The sequence below is a fragment of the Pristis pectinata genome, chromosome 2 (assembly GCF_009764475.1).
Source record: "Pristis pectinata isolate sPriPec2 chromosome 2, sPriPec2.1.pri, whole genome shotgun sequence".
NCBI classification, from domain to species: domain Eukaryota; kingdom Metazoa; phylum Chordata; class Chondrichthyes; order Rhinopristiformes; family Pristidae; genus Pristis; species Pristis pectinata.
Window position 1 is genome coordinate 112,697,279 of NC_067406.1, and position 17,236 is coordinate 112,714,514.

The 17,236-nt window shown below is 37.8% G+C and overlaps 1 protein-coding gene across 2 annotated transcripts in view; it reads right to left on the reverse strand.

Annotated features, from left to right (window-relative positions):
* The window catches only part of nr3c2 (nuclear receptor subfamily 3, group C, member 2), a 269,119-nt gene extending 260,554 nt beyond the window's left edge, over positions 1-8,565 (reverse strand). The window contains exons 1-2 of one of the 2 annotated variants that reach the window (XM_052034930.1): positions 8,203-8,565; positions 4,344-6,135 (exon numbers count right to left, since the gene is read on the reverse strand). In XM_052034930.1, coding sequence (XP_051890890.1) covers positions 4,344-4,513 — 170 coding nt within the window. In that variant the 5' untranslated portion in view covers positions 4,514-6,135; positions 8,203-8,565. Of the gene's footprint in view, positions 1-4,343; positions 6,136-7,119; positions 7,281-8,202 lie in introns of those variants that run through there. The other variant, XM_052034939.1, reaches the window with a different exon arrangement.
* Between the last annotated feature and the right edge of the window lie 8,671 nt (positions 8,566-17,236).

Sequence of the window (17,236 nt, forward strand, 5' to 3'; positions counted from 1 at the left end):
ATCATGCCAACAGATCTAAGCAATGGCTCCTGAAGGCACTTAATAATTGAACTAACAGCTACTCTGAAATGAAGCTCATGAACTACAGTGTAATTATCAAATTTAACAAACTCTACTTTTAATGGCAATCATGAAAAGTACTTAAAAACAATCTGAGGTTGCAATGCATTAACCCTCTGAGTACACCTACCAATTTAGAAAACCAAAAGGACATACATTAGTTTAGAAGCAGACAGACCTTTTCATTCAGATTTTCTGTTCATCCTCATGGTCACAGTAATATCTTTTACTGAAATAGAATGTCTGAACTAAATACTAATGGACAGGAAATGATCTGGTAATAACAGGAGTTTATTTTAGAAACTGAACTAGATATATGGTTAAAAACTGTACAAATGTTGTTCTTAATATCATTGCTGATGTTAGAAATATTCAATTACAGAAGCAGGAGCACTTTCCTTTGCATTCATTCAGACTCAGGTATGTTCAACTTAGAGACAAGACAAGGTTATCTTATTTCTACATGGAACAATCAGGCCAACAGTATATTTTTTAAAAAACAGTACTGGTTAACACAAAATATGAACAAAAAGAACATTTTAATTTTACTTCAGGCTATTGAAAAAGGCACTAAGTTTATCACCAACTGCATGCCATGCTGTGCAACAACACTGAGACATAACTAAATCAGAAGAAAACGCTTGAAAAACGCAGACTGCATTTCTCCCCTCTCTTTATCACACATCTACAGATTCATAATGACCATGTCTTGTTGCTGAACAGACAACTATTTGGAAAAAATATTGGGAGATTTAAGGTGAAATAGATATCTATCTAGAAAATGGAGAATGGTAGCTTAAATTTATGAAATAGTGAGTACTAATATGCTAACTGGATTAAAATAAATGGAATTCTAATTAACTAAATTAAACCAAGTTATGAAGAACAGTACATTACAAAATTCTATTTTAAAAATGTTACCATAACTGTTATTTATTCAGTATATACATATATGTGTGTGTGTGTGTGTGTGTGTGTGTGTGTGTGTGTGTATGTATGTATGTATGTATATCACCCAAGCTTATAAATTACAGTTTCTGATAGTTGCTGCCAGATGCTTAACATACTCCATTCACAATCCTTATATTTTCACTAGGTTAATTTTTTTTTAAAAAATGCACTGAATGCATGAAGTGGTTGCATACAGTAACAAAAAAAATGTTTTCTAAGTTACACTCAAGGGGAAAACCAATGAAGAGAAATCCAGGGAGTAGGTCATACCTGATATCCCACCATTTTCAGTCAATTCTTGTAAATATACGAGAGCAAAGTACCAATTATTTTCTTCACCAGCTATTCTTTTCCCCCCCACCCATTTTCCACAATGGCCGGCTTCTACAATTGCATTATACAGTTAATTAACTCTCTTGAACTAACTGCTTTTTCTCTTCCCAGAAAGGGTTGAGAGCAATTCTTCACTGGCATGATAACATAGGTGCAAAGTAACTTCAAGCAAATCAGCTCAAATTCTATAACACATGTCTGTGGCACAAACTGCCATAAATGAATAAAAAATGCCATACTAAAGCTATAAGCCAGCTGATTTGTAAGAAGTGATAATACATAGTAATGAATGCTTTTGTGGAAGATAAGGTTTTACATACTGTGTTCCATGCACAAGAAACCTGCATTCAGCTTACATCCATGCCTCCTACTTTAATGAGGGAAAAACTTCACAAAAAAAAGGCTGAACTCATCAACCATCGTACAAAATTACATTTATTTAGCACAATAATAGACTTTTTGAATGCAGATGTTCATGCAAATTAATATTTATATATTACTCGAACAGCCTTCAGCCTGCCATTGCCACGTAGCCATCACCATCCACCCAAACCACTTGAAGAACACTTCAATCAAGAAGAATTGCAAGTAAGTCTGACAAAAATTTAAAAAATGTGATAGAATTTTTGAAGAATCAGGATTATCTGGACCATTAAGACCCCTGTCAAAATTACAAGTGCCATTTGTGTTCTTCCTAGCTTTTGACATTTCCTGTGAAATCTACACCCAAGTCTCAAAGAAGATGCAACACATGAAACTCCATGGCAGCACAGGCTTTTGGAAGCAGAACCACCAACTTTCCATATCCTTAGCCAGGTTTTGCTAAAGATGCGTTGTTGCCACATGGATGACAAATTATATGGTTCTACTTTCTATGATGTTGCCAAAAATAATAATTTCCCCATACCTGTTGTACAAAACATTCTTCACTGAAATTGTTTAAATATAGCAAACCATGTTTCATAAGTTTAAACACTATGTATTCAGATGATTTAAAAAAATCAAGTCCTGCTCAAAGACCATAATTCTGATTTTTGTAAGTAAAGCACTTGACTTTAAAATAAAATAGCAACACAACATTTTTAATGTGCAAGTCTGGGCATTCACAAGCTATGCTCACAATGATTCAGTTATGTGAATTCTAACTAAGCCAATGGCTGGGAATTATTGATGTGCAGCTTTGGTAGATTTTCTGAAAACTACAACTCACTCAAGCAGTTCTTTGTTCAAAAAATGCAAGTTAATTTCTTGTTAGATGTTCTTACCCACCTCCAAATACAAACAACAAAACTATTTACAAATTATTATTGCTGTAAAAGAGCCACAAGGCTCAGGAATGATTCCAATCCTGCATCAAAGAGCTGTGGCCTAAATTATCAGCAGATAAAATCAAAATGTTTTGTTGTTGATAAAATATAGCACCTTAGACAGTGAAAATGCACATTCCTGCACCCCAAACTTTCCTCTATAGTCTAATTTTAATTAGACATCAAAATTCATGAACCCAAACTCTGCAATAGCAGAATCACTGAATACTCTGTAGTCTGCACTGTTGTAATTCCCACCAGGAGACGTAAGTGCACTTGAACATTACTTGGATAATGTTTTCCAGGTACTTGAGAAAACTATCAAATGCAGACATTTTAAAATGTACCATTCATAGCTTTGGGCATTATTTCCATCATATTAAATGAATTTAGGCATTGAAATTCAATTTCTTACAGTAACAGTTTGATTAATAATTACAAGCAAATCACACATTCAGTATACACAAATCAATTTGAAATCTAGAGGAATATATCAAGCTTATTAAATCAATACTTCTGTGTTATCAGTATTAGATAATACATGTACCATTTCACCAAGTTTATATTTCTAATTGTTTCATACATACTTTTGAAATTAAGTGATTGTGAAACACTATTATCACATTAAACCAATTATACGACTGATGGTGATAAATTAAACGATTTTAAATATAGTAAATTCAAATATGATACAATTTTGGATACAAAAGTAAAAACAAAACAAGGAACAGGAGTCTTCTATAATAATACTCCTTTTATATTAAAACAGGATTTATATCTATATGACCATTTCAAATATTTTTAGTCCCAAGGGACAAGAAATTGTTGAAAATGACAAGGAAATAATTGAACCACAGTTCAATCAAGAGTCTCTGCTGACACCATAGATCATGGAATGCATTTCATGACTATCAGAAACCCAAAACTGAATTACAGATGCATGGCATTCATTATTGCTTATAATGAAATGTGAATAATCTAGTTTTTGTTTTAGTTTTTCTCCATATTGATGTTCTAACTTTCCCAAATATACTTATATATTTTTAAGCATTTTAAGTAAGATGTTAATGAATCTTACTGTTGTGTCTCTCAGATACCAAATAACAAATCTTAACCCAAAGATACACATTCATGGAGTAGATACAAAATGGTTTTCTCTATATTACTGTTAATTTTTCAGTTTTCTCTATATTTTTCCATATTGTTCACTTGAAGACCATTCAAATTTACCCCAGTACCATAATATACCACAAATTGAGCTTTATTCTGCATAGGTCAAAATACAGAGAGCTACCCTGTTGTGCAGTATCTTTAATGTTTAACAAACACAGAGTTCCAAAACCCTCCAATTCTCTCAGAAAAGAATCAACAAACATCTTGAATCTAATAATTCTAGTGTTTTAGAAAATATGTGATACAGAGCACTAATTTTCTGCTTTCAGCAATCTTCAACTAACATTCATATATTTCTGTTTTTAACAGCACACATCAAACCTACTACGTTCATCAGCAAGAATACAACGGGCATGCATTCTTTAATAAGTAAATCATGTAGAAATTTCTGCACTATACTAATCATTCTTTTTTCTGGACATTTACAAATGTACTTTTAACTGTGAGAGCATAGATCAAACATGAACTTGAATTAATTTAACAGAACAATTTAAAAATCAAGAATGTTGCAGAACTCACCGTGACATTTTCTCAGGAACGTATCCTTGCAGTGGATAGCAATCATTTTTGCCAGCTATGGAGTTCTGTGGCATGACAGAGTGTGATTTCCAGGATCCAAGTACAGTGCACACTGGAGTAATTAAATTTAAAAGCTGAGGTCTCGGATCTCTCATAAAAGGACAGGGCATGGAAATTGTGCCACTGGCTCCAATTCTGTAATGAAATGATTGTCCAGTTGAGTTCACACCTACAATAGTGGATGGAGGCGAACAGGTGGCTTGGCAGTAGCCCTCGTCATTTGGCTCCTGTTTGATCACTGCCGTCGTGTTTGGTTGTAAAAAGGCATCATGTCCATAACTAGAACTAGAGGAAGATGCAGGAGCCCCTAAACTCCATAAAGGTCCAATGCGTCTCCATAATTTGTCTTGAGATCAATCAGCTGATGAGCAATTTCTGAAAAGGGATTTTCTGAACTTGACCAGTATACACTGTGTTCATACAAGCATTTTCATTCATCTCACATTTTAAAGGCATTGAGAACATTGAATGAGATAGGTCAGAGTTACCTCTACTTGGGAAATGTGAACCACTAAAATCACTTTCTACTTCTGTTTTTATAAACTGGACAGGATTGTCATTGTTAATTGAACCTGTCTCTAAACATTCACCTTTTGTTTTCTCGTCTTTTAAATACATTAATTTCCTCACGATCCTTATTTCCTACTGCTGGGTTCTGATGGAGATCGATGATCATTCTTGACCCATCAGCAGGACTGCAGATGGGAAAGCGCAAGATTATTTACAGCAGAGCTGGAGAGAGAGAGGCACACTGTTATATTAGGGCTGGACAAATTGTATTACTAGTGGAGACAGAATGAGGTGAAGCTAGATTAGAAGGAGTGGAAAGAGGAGAGCTCATGTTATTGGACTGAGACTGAAGAACACAGGTTACCAACATGGACAGGGCTGGAGATGGAAGAGCACAACTGTTTCATATTACTAGGGCTAGACCTGGCTAGGCTACTTAGCTTAGTAGAACCTGAGATAGCGCAATGAACATCAGTTGGGCTAGTGACAGAATTACTCAAATTATTCATGTTGTCTGGGCTAGAGGTGGAAGATCCAAATTGCTAACAGCATCTGGACTAGATAGAGCTAAGTAATTTAGTTTAGCAGGACTAGGAACACAAGAGTTCATATTGTTAGGACTTGATACTGAAGAGCCTAAATTATTGTAGTTTATAGGACTGGAGATGCATGAACCCCGACTATTTCTACCAGGGCTAGAGGAAGAAGAACATCGCCTCATCCCTCGCTGTGACGAGATGGCATTAGCCTTCTCCTCTTGAAGGTCCAATTCTTGTTCACTGTTTTCAATAATATTGCTGGACCTTCCCTCCATTTGTTCAGCCTGCATACTGTAGTTAAATTCACTCTCCATTTCTTTAACAGAATTCATATACAAACCCATAGACTCAGCAACGGTTTTTGAGAGTTCTTTAGCAGATCCTAGGTGGCACTTTGGATCTGAAGCAAGAAAACCAGAATGCTGATATTGGTGATGCACTTGGTAAGTTGGTTGATGGTGAAGGATGGGAGACAGCTCCTGCCTTCTCTCTCCATCATCGCTCTTTGCAACAGGAGGTATGCAACTAACATCAAGAACAGTCATTGCATTGCTGTCACAGCTACTAATCTCATTGTTCCCAGCACAGGACGCAAGTTATTTAGAGGCCACTGTCTTCCAATATTCATTGTTTCTGGGTAGTCAATATATCCTTTGGTTTCCATAGCTGGTTCTTTAATACACCTATAACAAAATTAAATTTCAATTTAAAAATAATCCATTCTTTTTTCTGACAAACACTTTATGCATCAGTACAAGTGTTAAAAAGACCTCAAATACTTTCATTTTGCATTACCTTTAATAAATTTAATGAGCTAAAATATTCCAAACGAAGTACATTGCTACACCCTTTAATATTTCAGAGTAAGCTTAAGCCGACTACTTCAGAGTTTAGGTTTTCTATTTAACTAGGTGTTTGGGATTTATATAAGATAAGTATTAACAGAAGATTTGATACAGAAAGGTATTTTGTCCAAGTTCTGTTTTAATTAACATGAGGTAAGCAATAGTTATGATTAAAGTAAGGTACTATTTAATATTTAAAATGCACATTTAAGCACCCACATTAATGCAGGCGATGTTTGAATAGTGCATAAATTTAGTTGTCCAAACAGTTGTGCAAAGAATGACTATATACCAGATCAAGTTATTAAAACTAAAATCTTGTTAAATGCTCTAGAACTTTCCCCTCTCGCTTGCTCAAAGTTTATAAATAATTGGACGATATAGTTTAAGTCAGGTGCACATAGCATAAATATATTTGCAGAATAAAATAACTTATTCTCAGCCAACTGGGAATTTTGCTGGACCCGAAAGAATACTCTTGCTCTTCCCTGCAAAAGTTCGGATATTGTCCCCCGAGTTCTGATTTACAGGTGACTTGACAATGACACTTCACTGATCTGGATCATAGTTTTTTTGCTGAAGTGCCTGGATCTGCCCTTCTCCAGCGAGTTGCTGATTTTGCATCGTCGATTATTCGCCTTCACTTTCCAGCATTTCGTTTCGCAGCTACTAGAGTTTCATTATTCCTCATCTGCTGCCTTAATATTTACCAGACAGCACTTACGGCTTCAATTACAACTTCGGTCTTCTTGTCAATAATAATGCAAAACATTAATTAAATTGTTCGCGACGCCTATTTCAGCGCTGGCTTCTGCCACTTACCCGTTCTCTCCGACGATTCGTTTTAACGCTTTTTAGCTGATTCGTGCAAGGACATTCAGTTCAAACATGAAACATGCACACATTATACAGATCTTTAAAATATAAATATATACGCGAGGGTCTGTTCGAGCATGTTATGTATTATTTTCCTGCAAAGAAGGGGCGGAGAACGGAAAGATTGGGCGGGCCCCTCCAGAATCTCTCCGCTAGTTGGACAGAAAGTGCGGGAGGCCCGCCCACATCCTCCGCCTATTGGCTGAAACCGGGGCGGGCGCGCCGACACTCCGGGACTTTAATAGCCCCGGCCTTCCCATTGGCCGGCGGAGCTGCCATCCAGGCATGAGCTGCAAAGACATTTCCGAGGCCAAGTTGCGAAGGGAGCGGAGCCGCAGCGAGAGGCAACTTTGCGCAGCACCACCCGGAGATCGCCCCCCATCTGCCGCCCCACACTGCAAAAACACCAGCTGCCAAACTGCCCGGCACTTCACTGCCGCCAGCCCATCCTCACGAAACCTCAATGAATTTCAGTTTTATTTTGCTAATGAAAATTAAAGGGATAAAATTGTTCCACACGGGTGACGCAATGCAAAAAAAATCCGCGATGATCGGTGGGTTGCTTAAAGGTTCATTATTTAATGGTTGCCTCAAGTGAAAAACCCCACCATTTTCACGCAAAGCCTTCAGTTCGATGCCGACATGAAACCTACAGGAATACCGGAGGCGGGGATGGGGGCTGCCCTTTCTGATATTCCCCCAGCCTCATTCCCTCATCCCCAACAAATAATTACAGGAGAAAAGTTAAACTTCGCGTCTGGAGATTGCAGCAAAACCGCAACTGAATGGCTGGGCTGGGGGCGGGTGCAGCAATCTCCTTTCTGTATCGCACTCTATTTCGGGAGGAAAAGGTCAATCTGCGCAGAGCCTCAGCGACTTTTCAATTGGGGGCGTTTCATATTCGTTGCAGACATATCCTCTGGACTGTCAGTCGCACTCAAGTTAATAAACCGCGAAACCACTGCTGTTCTGGCCTAATGCCTACTGAAAATATAGAGGTCCATATAGAGAGAGAAACACTGCACAAACCTTCACATCCAAGTCATTGCGATATGAGGTCGGCGAACACTACAGCAAGAAATATTGAACCTTCCAAGATCCTGAACGTACAATACTCTTTATTTTTTAATAAAACTGTACAGACTAAATCACTATGCAATCCAGGCAGCTGGCGGCTTGGTTTCCGAATGAACAGTTTGGCTTGTCTTCCTTGAATTTATTCCCGCGAGGCCGCCAAGTTGGCGAAACAAAACACAAACTGAGTGGTGAAACAGGATAAACTTTCTGCCCATGACAGCCTCGGCTGCCTCTCGCCTTCGCTCCGTGCTCTCTGGTGATATTGGCGAGCCGCTCAGATCGTGGCAGCCCTCGCTGCCGCCGCCGCTGCCGTCCTGACGTCAGGTTTGTTTGTATTTACACGGTACTGGACGGAGAGCAAGGAGTAACCCACATAGCTCGAAGACAACCAATGGAAAGGCCATCGGACTTATCCTCGGCTATATCCCCCAATTCTAATGGATTTTGTTACGATTTGAAGAAAAAAAACTACTCGTGGAGATGTAGGTCAGCAATATGCTCGATCTCCCATGGCGTTGCGCTGCTGACAATATGATTTTTCCCACCTGACTCTGATGTCTCGATATTATTTTATCAGCCATTTCTCATGTATTTTTCTTTCTCCTAAAACTTTATCTTCTGCCTGTTTCTCTTATTTATCTTTCCGGGTGGGAAGTGATGGTGGATGGTGTGACTTCGAAAGGCATTACCAACCGCTGTGGGTTGTATTTGGCAAGGGAACTGTGAAGAAATTATGACCCGTTCTTTTTTCTCAACCTTTCCTCAATTTAATTATATTTGTCATCATCACTGTCACGAACCCATCCTTTATCCACGGAACTCCTATATCCCTACACCCACCACACGCACTAGTCTTCCCCCGCCTTTACTCCACTGCCAACAAATCACCCCAGCCTCTCCATTCTTCACTCTCAGTTGCTTCAGCTCCAAGCAGGTTATGAGAGATTACGCATCCCCTCGTACAAATCTGTTTCTTGATTCCCTACTTCTCAATAGCCCCCCACAACTGGTTCCGTCAAAAATAATTTGCATTCAAGTTGCAAGTCCTTTCTCCCAAATTCAACCGTGGAAATACACACACCTTTTTTCATTCTCTTTCTCTATCTCTGGGATTTAGCAATTAAGATCTCTAGCTCAAAAAATCCAAGGAAATAGAAATCTAATTTACGATAATACAGGTGGATAATTAGCTAACTGCAGAGCTGTATGGATTATTTTTTGTACCAGCAAAATGAAGACTCAGACATCCTCAAACATAAAACACGTTCTGAAGTAGTGCAAAACGACACAAAGCAACCTGCTTCAGCTATAATATTAAAATGGTTTCCCCCCCCCCCCCACACGGCTGCTTTTTAAAACTGTTCTCAGTAATTTTTATCTCAATAAAGCTTCTGAATTTTGCCGTCTTCCCAAAATTATTTGAAGGAAAACAAATGAGTGATGGAAGTTAAAGAACAATGTTCATATTATGAAGCTGACTGAATAGTGCTGATGAATCTTGCAGATACAACTCCGAAGTCACAGCTCTGAGTAAAATAACAAGTTCAAGGCCAAACTGAGAAAGGGTAAGTAAGAATTCAACAAAGTCATTAAAAGTGACTTTCATGGGTAAATTTAATGTTACAAGAAAAAAACATTCTTTTTTAATTTATTAACCCTTATGTATTATTTCTTAATCAGAGGGAAAATGTTGCAGCATAAAACAGAATAATGTTATGTGAAGATTGTGTATTCACAGAACATAAAATACTCCCAATATTATATATAAATTATCTGTCTCACTCTGAGGGCAAGTTTAGAAGTAAAAAAAGCCAATGCAGCATCACCTACAGGAGTAAGAGATACTGCAGGTACTTGTAATAAGGTTTAAATGGAACATGTGACTCACATTTAAAATGACATTTATTAGATTTAAATATGCAAAGCCCCAGGTTAATCTTATATTATTTTAGACATTTTTTGTGGAAAAGAAATTCAGTTTTACAAAGCAAAGGATGCCATTGTACTATTGAACAGATTTTGTTTCCTGATATAGAAAAAATATTTTGTTGCTTTTTTTCATCAAAATGTTGTCTTGATGCTGGAGAATGGACCATTTCATGTTGGGTTCCCAAGATTATGATTGTATGCATTCTCTCCAGGATGTGTTAAAAAATGGACAAAATTTGTAATGAAACAGCTGCTCAATACTAGTTGAATACAAGTTCTGATTAAGCATCAAAATAGATGGATAGTACTCCCAGCCTAAACAGGGAGAAGCCCCATTTCAATATTTGAATCAGGGTCCTAGATCCTGTAAGACTCCAGTTTAATTTCTGTGAGCCATCCTTTCTGTCCCTGTTATTCTGAAACTTAAATCTTTAAAGGCCCCTCTAAAAATTGGCAAATAGTTTTAAAAAATTGTAGAGCCAGTCCACATTATCCCCAAAAGAACATGCCAGACATTACTGGCTCATGTGTAAATCCCCAGCAATTTTCAGCCCCCAGCCCTGATCATGTCACCCATCTGTATTGACAGACATCCCTAAGTGTGAAAGCTAATTGTCTGCCCTCCCTGGTAGAAAATTACCACTAAGGAGTACTTAACAGCATGCTAATGGCCCAATAACTAAATGTTTCAGGTGTCTTTCTGTTACCAATAGGCAGGCAGTGAATCACAGTGTCTATTGCCCCACCAATTACTCCAATAACCAAAATTCAACCCTCATTTCTGTATCAAGGGTGTTCAGGCAAATTAGACCATGGAGGCAAAGCAATTTTCCACTCCTTCTGCTCCTAATAAGAGCCTGTTAGACAAGCACTTTCTATTGCACCATTCATTATCTTTACATTATCTATCCAACCATTCTTCTTGCCAATAGTTTAAATGACAGGTGTTTCTTTATAAGAAAATACAGGTAGACCTCTGAACCTGCCCAATCTTATAACATTCATTGTGACCAGAAGATCTGAAGTATTGTATCCCAGACACAGGAAGAACTCCCCTCTTGCTGTTTCCTTTTTTAATAAAATGCATTCAAGGCTATCAAGCTATAAAGTAAGATGTGGCCAGAGAATGCAATTGTCATGATTATGCAAGCACTGACATTATAATGTATTTACTAGTCAATTGTGCTGTTTCATAGTTCCTCTACAGTATACTGATCTAACTAACAGTTAATGGTACTGCATCTATGCTTCTGAGGTAATGTAAACTATTACCAATCTCAGATGCAAATATAATTAAATGCAACACAATGGCAATCAAAATTTCCGCAGTGCTCCCATTTAAAATGTTTTCCTGTGGAGAGTTTGAAATCTTTCCACATTTTTCCTGTAAACTTGTTACCATTTCCCTGTATTTTATGTGTTGTGCACAATCAGATGCTTTAACTTTTTAAAGTAATTTGTATTTATATTGTCTAGAACAGCAAAAGATACTGCCATTAAGTCATATTATGCAAAAGAGCCTGACATTTTATTTAAAAATTCAATCATTCTTTTGCATTGTAAATGAACACGGCCACCTTCCTTTAAGTAGTTATATTACTGGAAGTATCACGTCATTAACATTGCAATTTGATAACAGAGCAAGAAACTATAGTTAGAGAACAAATATTTTACAAGTGGCCACACAAGATCATTCTAAAAACTTGTAACATTTTAGTCATTGTTATGAGACTTGTATAATTTGGTGATGTTCTTGAAGAATTTAAAGTTAAGCAATTTCTTCAGTGGTGATGAATGCCTCATTCAATGAAGTGTTCTGATATTTGCTCTTAAGCAAACTCTGCCTTTTAATTTTATTTTATTCATTTATCTAGAAAGATGTTCCACATAAGCAATGTCATATGGCAAAAGTGACAACTCTGATTTTAAAAAATCAGGTTAACTTTAGTTTTTGATCCACGAGCAATGAAGAATGTTCATTTCATAGCCTCGTGGTCTAATTACTCCTCGATCCTGTTTAAAGGTTCTACAATATCAAAATACTTTCAGCCAAGAACTAAGAAAGCTAGCTCTAGAATCAATCCTCTTGTTTGATGTAAACCGTCTTGTGTGCACTTCATCAACAATGATCTTAAGAGAATAACTTTGGAATTTCTTGGTAAGATGCACATAAGATCCTTCATCAAGGATATAAAACTGAAAACATTCTACGTTTAACCTTTCTTCATTTAGTAAGCATGCATTTTGTATTCTGCTCTTCTTTATATAGCAGCAAGTTCTGACTTTCATCATACCCTCATACCCACAGACAATACTTCTCAAACAAAAACTGAAAATGCTTGAAGCACTCAGCATGTTGGCAGCATTCATGAAAGAGAAATGCAAGAGTCAGGGAATCTTCATCTGAACTAAAGAGAGAAAACACAAGTTCATTTTAAGTTGCAAAGGGTTACAGGAGGGATGGATAGGGGCAAAGGGAATATCTCTGATAGACTGAGGCGCAGGATCGTCATGTGGATAAACTAATCTGGATGATAGGCTAATTAGGTTAATGAGGGAAGTAAGTGTGTGTGTGATGTGTGTGTGTGTGTGTGTGTGTGTGTGTGTGTGTGTGTGTGTGTGTGTGTGTGTGTGTGTGTGAGTGTGGTGTGTGCGCGCGCGAGAGAGAGAGAGAGTGAGAGAGAGAGAGAGAGAGAGAGAGAGAGAACAAACAAAGAAGTATCAAAACTGTGAATTGCAAGGATGTAGGAAATCTCCAGCAAGTTAAACTGTGCTAATGAAGAGGGAAAAAACTGAGCCAATTGGATGTATGATCTACTGCAGAATTTGGCCAGTCCTAATACAGATTAAGTGAGTTACCTGAAGCTGTTGAATTCAATATTGAATCAGAAGGCTACAATGTGTCCAGACGGAATTGAGATGCCTGTTCCTCAAGCTTAAGGTGAAAAATTATGCTTCCCAATTGGTTGAGGCATGATAAACCTGTGTAAAATTTTTGTATACAGTATCAAACATACAAAGTATGCAGAGTCTTAACATCAAACATACAACAAATAAATTCTGAGGTAAAAATCAGGACATAACGGAGAATCATAAAATTCAGAAAATCCTCCAACCTTGGAACAAGTTGAATGTTTGTATTTTGTCTTTTTACCTACTCTTAGTTAGACCTTAAACCAGGTTCCATCAATTAATGAGCTGCAGATGCTGGAAACCTGAAATAAAACAGAAATGTTGGAACACTCCTCTGGTCAGCAGCAACTATGGAAAGAGAAATGGAGTTAACATTTCAGGTCAAAGAGGCATCAAATATTTGGCCAGTATCTGAAAAGCTGACAGAAATCAAGTATCAGAAGTTCATATGGTGTGGGTCAATAATTCACATATGTTATACATCAATCACTTTTAAAGGTGTAAAATGGAAAGATAATAATGTCCTTACTGAAGCTGAACTTGCCAAAACACTGTTCGTCTTTAACAAACAATCTGGATTCCTACATGCTCTGGATGGGCTTTCGGCTTGCAACGTGTTTGATAAACGGCAAAAGCATCATCTCTAGCACCAAAAAAAATGTTTTTATAATTTTTTAGCCCTTATAAGTTACAGATACCTACATGTGAATCTTTCCACCAAAATCTTATAGTTTCAGTGGAAAATTGGAAAATGTTCCTTTTTCCTACATAATCAGAATCCAGGCAAAGTTAGTTTCCATCGCTTAGTTTAAGACATACTTTGCTTGAAATGATTAACTTGACCAGAAAATCTGAAACAGTTTACACAATTTTAGGTTTGAAACAACAGCCTAGATCTCAGATCAGGCATTTTTCTGTGACTAATTAGTGGGGCAATCCCAGAATACCAATTGCACTTGGCAGTGCAAGTTATCACACGGATTGACAGTTCCAGGTGCATAAACTCAGGACCTAAATGTTTTTGCAGGAAGCACGTCAATGACTTCTCTAGCAAAGGATGAATACAGCTCTTCCTTCTCTACATTCTGAACACATGCACCAGTCATATCCCATCTCCCTCAGCACTTTTCAGAAGTTCCACCCTCTTCAACAGTCAACACAAGACCTCCACTGTGGGACCCCTCATTCTCATTCTAAACACACACTCTCATCTTGCTGCCTTCACAGTAACCACTATTTTGTCAAACTCTCCAGCTTTATCCAATCATCTAATTCTTTCATGGTTCTTTCCTCATTTCATATTCCACATAACTTTTTATAGTTCATCCTCTTCCCATCCTGATTGTCTTTTGTTTCTTCACCCTTTCAAGAAGCACCCATTAGTAAAAGTACTGCATATTGACACTTGAAGTCAGAGATGTTAATTCATTGATACCTTTGCTCTGTTTAGGAGAACACAGAAGAGCAACACTGGACAATAACCATCAAAGCCTTTTCTCTTTCAGAGCTGGAGTAACATAGAAACCAATAAGCCATCCAAGTTGTCGAGAAAGGATATTTGGCTTCTCTGAATAGGGTCCTTGAATGAAATCTCAGAAAAATGCATGAAGCACAGCTTGACAACATAAAGTGGCACAGTGATGCCTGTCATCTGCTGCTGTCCATTATTCCAGTCCCACCCTGACTCTTGATCACTTTCTCTTTCCTCCAGGTTCTTCTTGACCGCTAGTCTTCTCAAGATTTCACCTCAGAGTAGAAGCATCTTCTAAAGAAATTCATTAATGCCCAGATAAAAAGAATGGCACCCTTTATAGGCTAGAGGCTGAGCTAGATGAGTCTGCATGTGGTTATATATTCAGCACTAGGGAATAGCAAAAGATACAGGTTACAAGAAACAGTAACTAGTTTATATAAGCTGAGACCCTACTGTAGCTGTATTGATTAGAACAAAGAAAAAGAAATTAAGAATCTAGAAGTATTGAAAATATATCTGTTTGCTTCTATGAACAGTTATTTCCTGCAAAGTTAACTTAGGGTTTTTCTTCACAACAGTAGAAAACATTGAGGGATCCACCACCAGCCATTATGGCATTACCATTTTGTTAGACCAGTTGCTGGGAGCTGTAAGGCAGCAGCTGTGCTAGTTGTGCCTCTGTGATGCCTAAATTCTCGGCAAAGCTCATCTTTCCTGTGATTCTCCCTCATCTTCATCAAGAGCTTTCTTTCTCCCATGATACCTCTAATTAAGATAAGATACCTCTATTAGTCACATGTACACCAAAACACACAGTGAAATGCATCTTTGCATAGAGTGTTCTGGGGGCAGCCCACAAGTGTCACCACGCTTCCGGCGCCAACATAGCATGCCCTCAACTTCCTAACCCATACACCTTTGGAATGTGGGAGGAAACCGGAGCACCCAGAGGAAACACACACAGACATGGAGAAAGTACAAACTCCTCACAATTAAACCCGGGTCACTGGCGCTGTAATAGCATTATGCTAACCGCTACACTATCGTGCCTGCCCAGTACACTACCACTAATTATTTTTTATTTCTTTTGACTCTATTCTTTTTGTATTGCCAGGATGTGTGAAATGCAGTAAAGTTGCAATGATGTGGCCACATTATCAGAGCAAAGTTGTAAAGAGTCATCTGAGTAATGAAAGGATCTGAATCTTTCCCTCATTATTAATGGTATGCTCTGTTTCAGATGAGCTCATGCCTCTCATGGTAGTTGTGATGTTCTGGTATGAAGGAATTAGAGAGTTTCATTAGCATACGTATATGGGGAATTTCTCATTCTCTTGAGGCTTCATCTGACATTCCTGTAAGTTTGCAATAATGGGGGTTAATGTGTGTGGGAGAAGGAAAGTAGCTGCCTGTGAAACCCATACATCCTTGCATGAATCATTTGCGGTGAATGCACACCAGTTGAACATTGATAGAATGAAAGGATATTCTGTTGCCACATTTTCTGCTGAACTGATACCTTCATGAATGTTGTTTATTATGCCCTGAAGATGAGGCATATCCCAACATCCTCTCAGTTTGTTTCTTGCCTAGAAGAAGCCACTGGCAAAAATGTTATGAGCAGTGGTGACTTATAGCAACTGGAAAACATAACGCTCTGGTGCTGGTGCAACAGACTGCCTAGTTCAACAACAGTGGGCCTGTCCAAGCACATCCTCCTCCCGCACTGTATCTTAGAGTTATTTAAAAAAGTAAATCTTATCTGGAGGCCCTGAGTGCTGAAGAAAGCCTCCTACCAACATATCCCTTCTCTGGAGGCTTTGAACAGTCTGAGTAGCTTTTCAAGTTGTTTTGGAGCTCTGCTGCTTCTCCTCTTCCTCCGTCCACAGGCATAAAGTGAAAAAGAGGCCAGTAGAAGGGAAAATAATAGATAGATATAGTTCAGAAGCCTCTGATCCTCCCATTTGTAATCATGTCAGACTGCAAATGATGTTATCAGAATCTTACTGAGCCATCCATTTCTTTCCAGTGAGTACATCTACAACCTTCTTCAAATGAGGAATAAAAGTAGGTCAACAAGATTTTTGTTGTAATTCCCTTGATTCAACCTTTTGCTTACAGCAGGCAGTTTGTTTTAAATTGGGTGCATTGATATTAGTTCTTTGAAGTTTGCAATGTGTATAAATATTAAGAGTAATTGGGAATTCCACACAGATCTTATATTGGAAGAGTTTAGAGGACAAAGATTGATCAAACAACCTTGTGGCGCTTTCTAATTATGCTGTTTATGTCAATAGTTCAATTATAAAGAGTGTAGAACTAGAAAGGTAGGGATTCTCCCAATATTCCACCATAACTTGCAGTAAGTGTCACAGAAAACTCAAGTGATGTTTGTATCAATCTTTGCAGGATTCTGTAGCTTCTTTATGGCTTACTGCAGATGAGTAGGCAAACACTTATGGAAATTCACTTACCTAATTTTGAGGGGCAGATTAAAAATTTTGACCACTAGAAAGGAAGAACACACAGCTATTTGGCACCTTTCACAATCAGGGCACCCTTAAGCTTTTTAGAACCAATAAACTATTTAAGAGGAATAGTCAACTTTGTTGGCTTGATTTTTACCTTCTATTATAAAACATGGCTGCCAATCCATTGTTTCCTGTTCTA